This window comes from Penaeus monodon, chromosome 33 (assembly GCF_015228065.2).
Source record: "Penaeus monodon isolate SGIC_2016 chromosome 33, NSTDA_Pmon_1, whole genome shotgun sequence".
In the NCBI taxonomy this organism is placed as follows: Eukaryota; Metazoa; Arthropoda; class Malacostraca; order Decapoda; family Penaeidae; genus Penaeus; species Penaeus monodon.
In genome coordinates, this window is record NC_051418.1 from 21,871,963 (window position 1) to 21,872,224 (window position 262).

The window sequence follows — 262 nt, forward strand, 5'->3', positions numbered from 1 at the left end:
GTATAAAGAGAGGGGGGGGGGGAGGGGATCACATGCCCTCACCCAAACTTATACTTTCCACCTATGCATCATGCCACGACTGTTTCAAAAGCTTCGAACTCACTGTCTCTGCTATCTTAAGGATCCCCGAAGCAGTCTTTAGGTACTTAATGCACCCGGCCATGTCTGGAGTGCGTTAAGGAGTTGGTTGGAGTCCTTGGAGCTGGGGAAGAAAGCGAGCAGGATATACATGGCGAGACAAGGTTTGATTTTAGGAAGCAGT

General features: G+C 49.6%; 1 protein-coding gene across 2 annotated transcripts in view; it reads right to left on the reverse strand.

The window, feature by feature from the left end:
* Positions 1 to 262, reverse strand: part of LOC119594148 — a 2,889-nt gene that overhangs the window by 1,617 nt on the left and 1,010 nt on the right. For both annotated transcript variants that reach the window (XM_037943215.1, XM_037943216.1), the window contains exon 2: positions 104 to 202. In XM_037943215.1, the coding sequence (XP_037799143.1) occupies positions 104 to 163 (60 nt within the window). In that variant the 5' untranslated portion in view covers positions 164 to 202. The remainder of the gene's footprint in view (positions 1 to 103; positions 203 to 262) is intronic.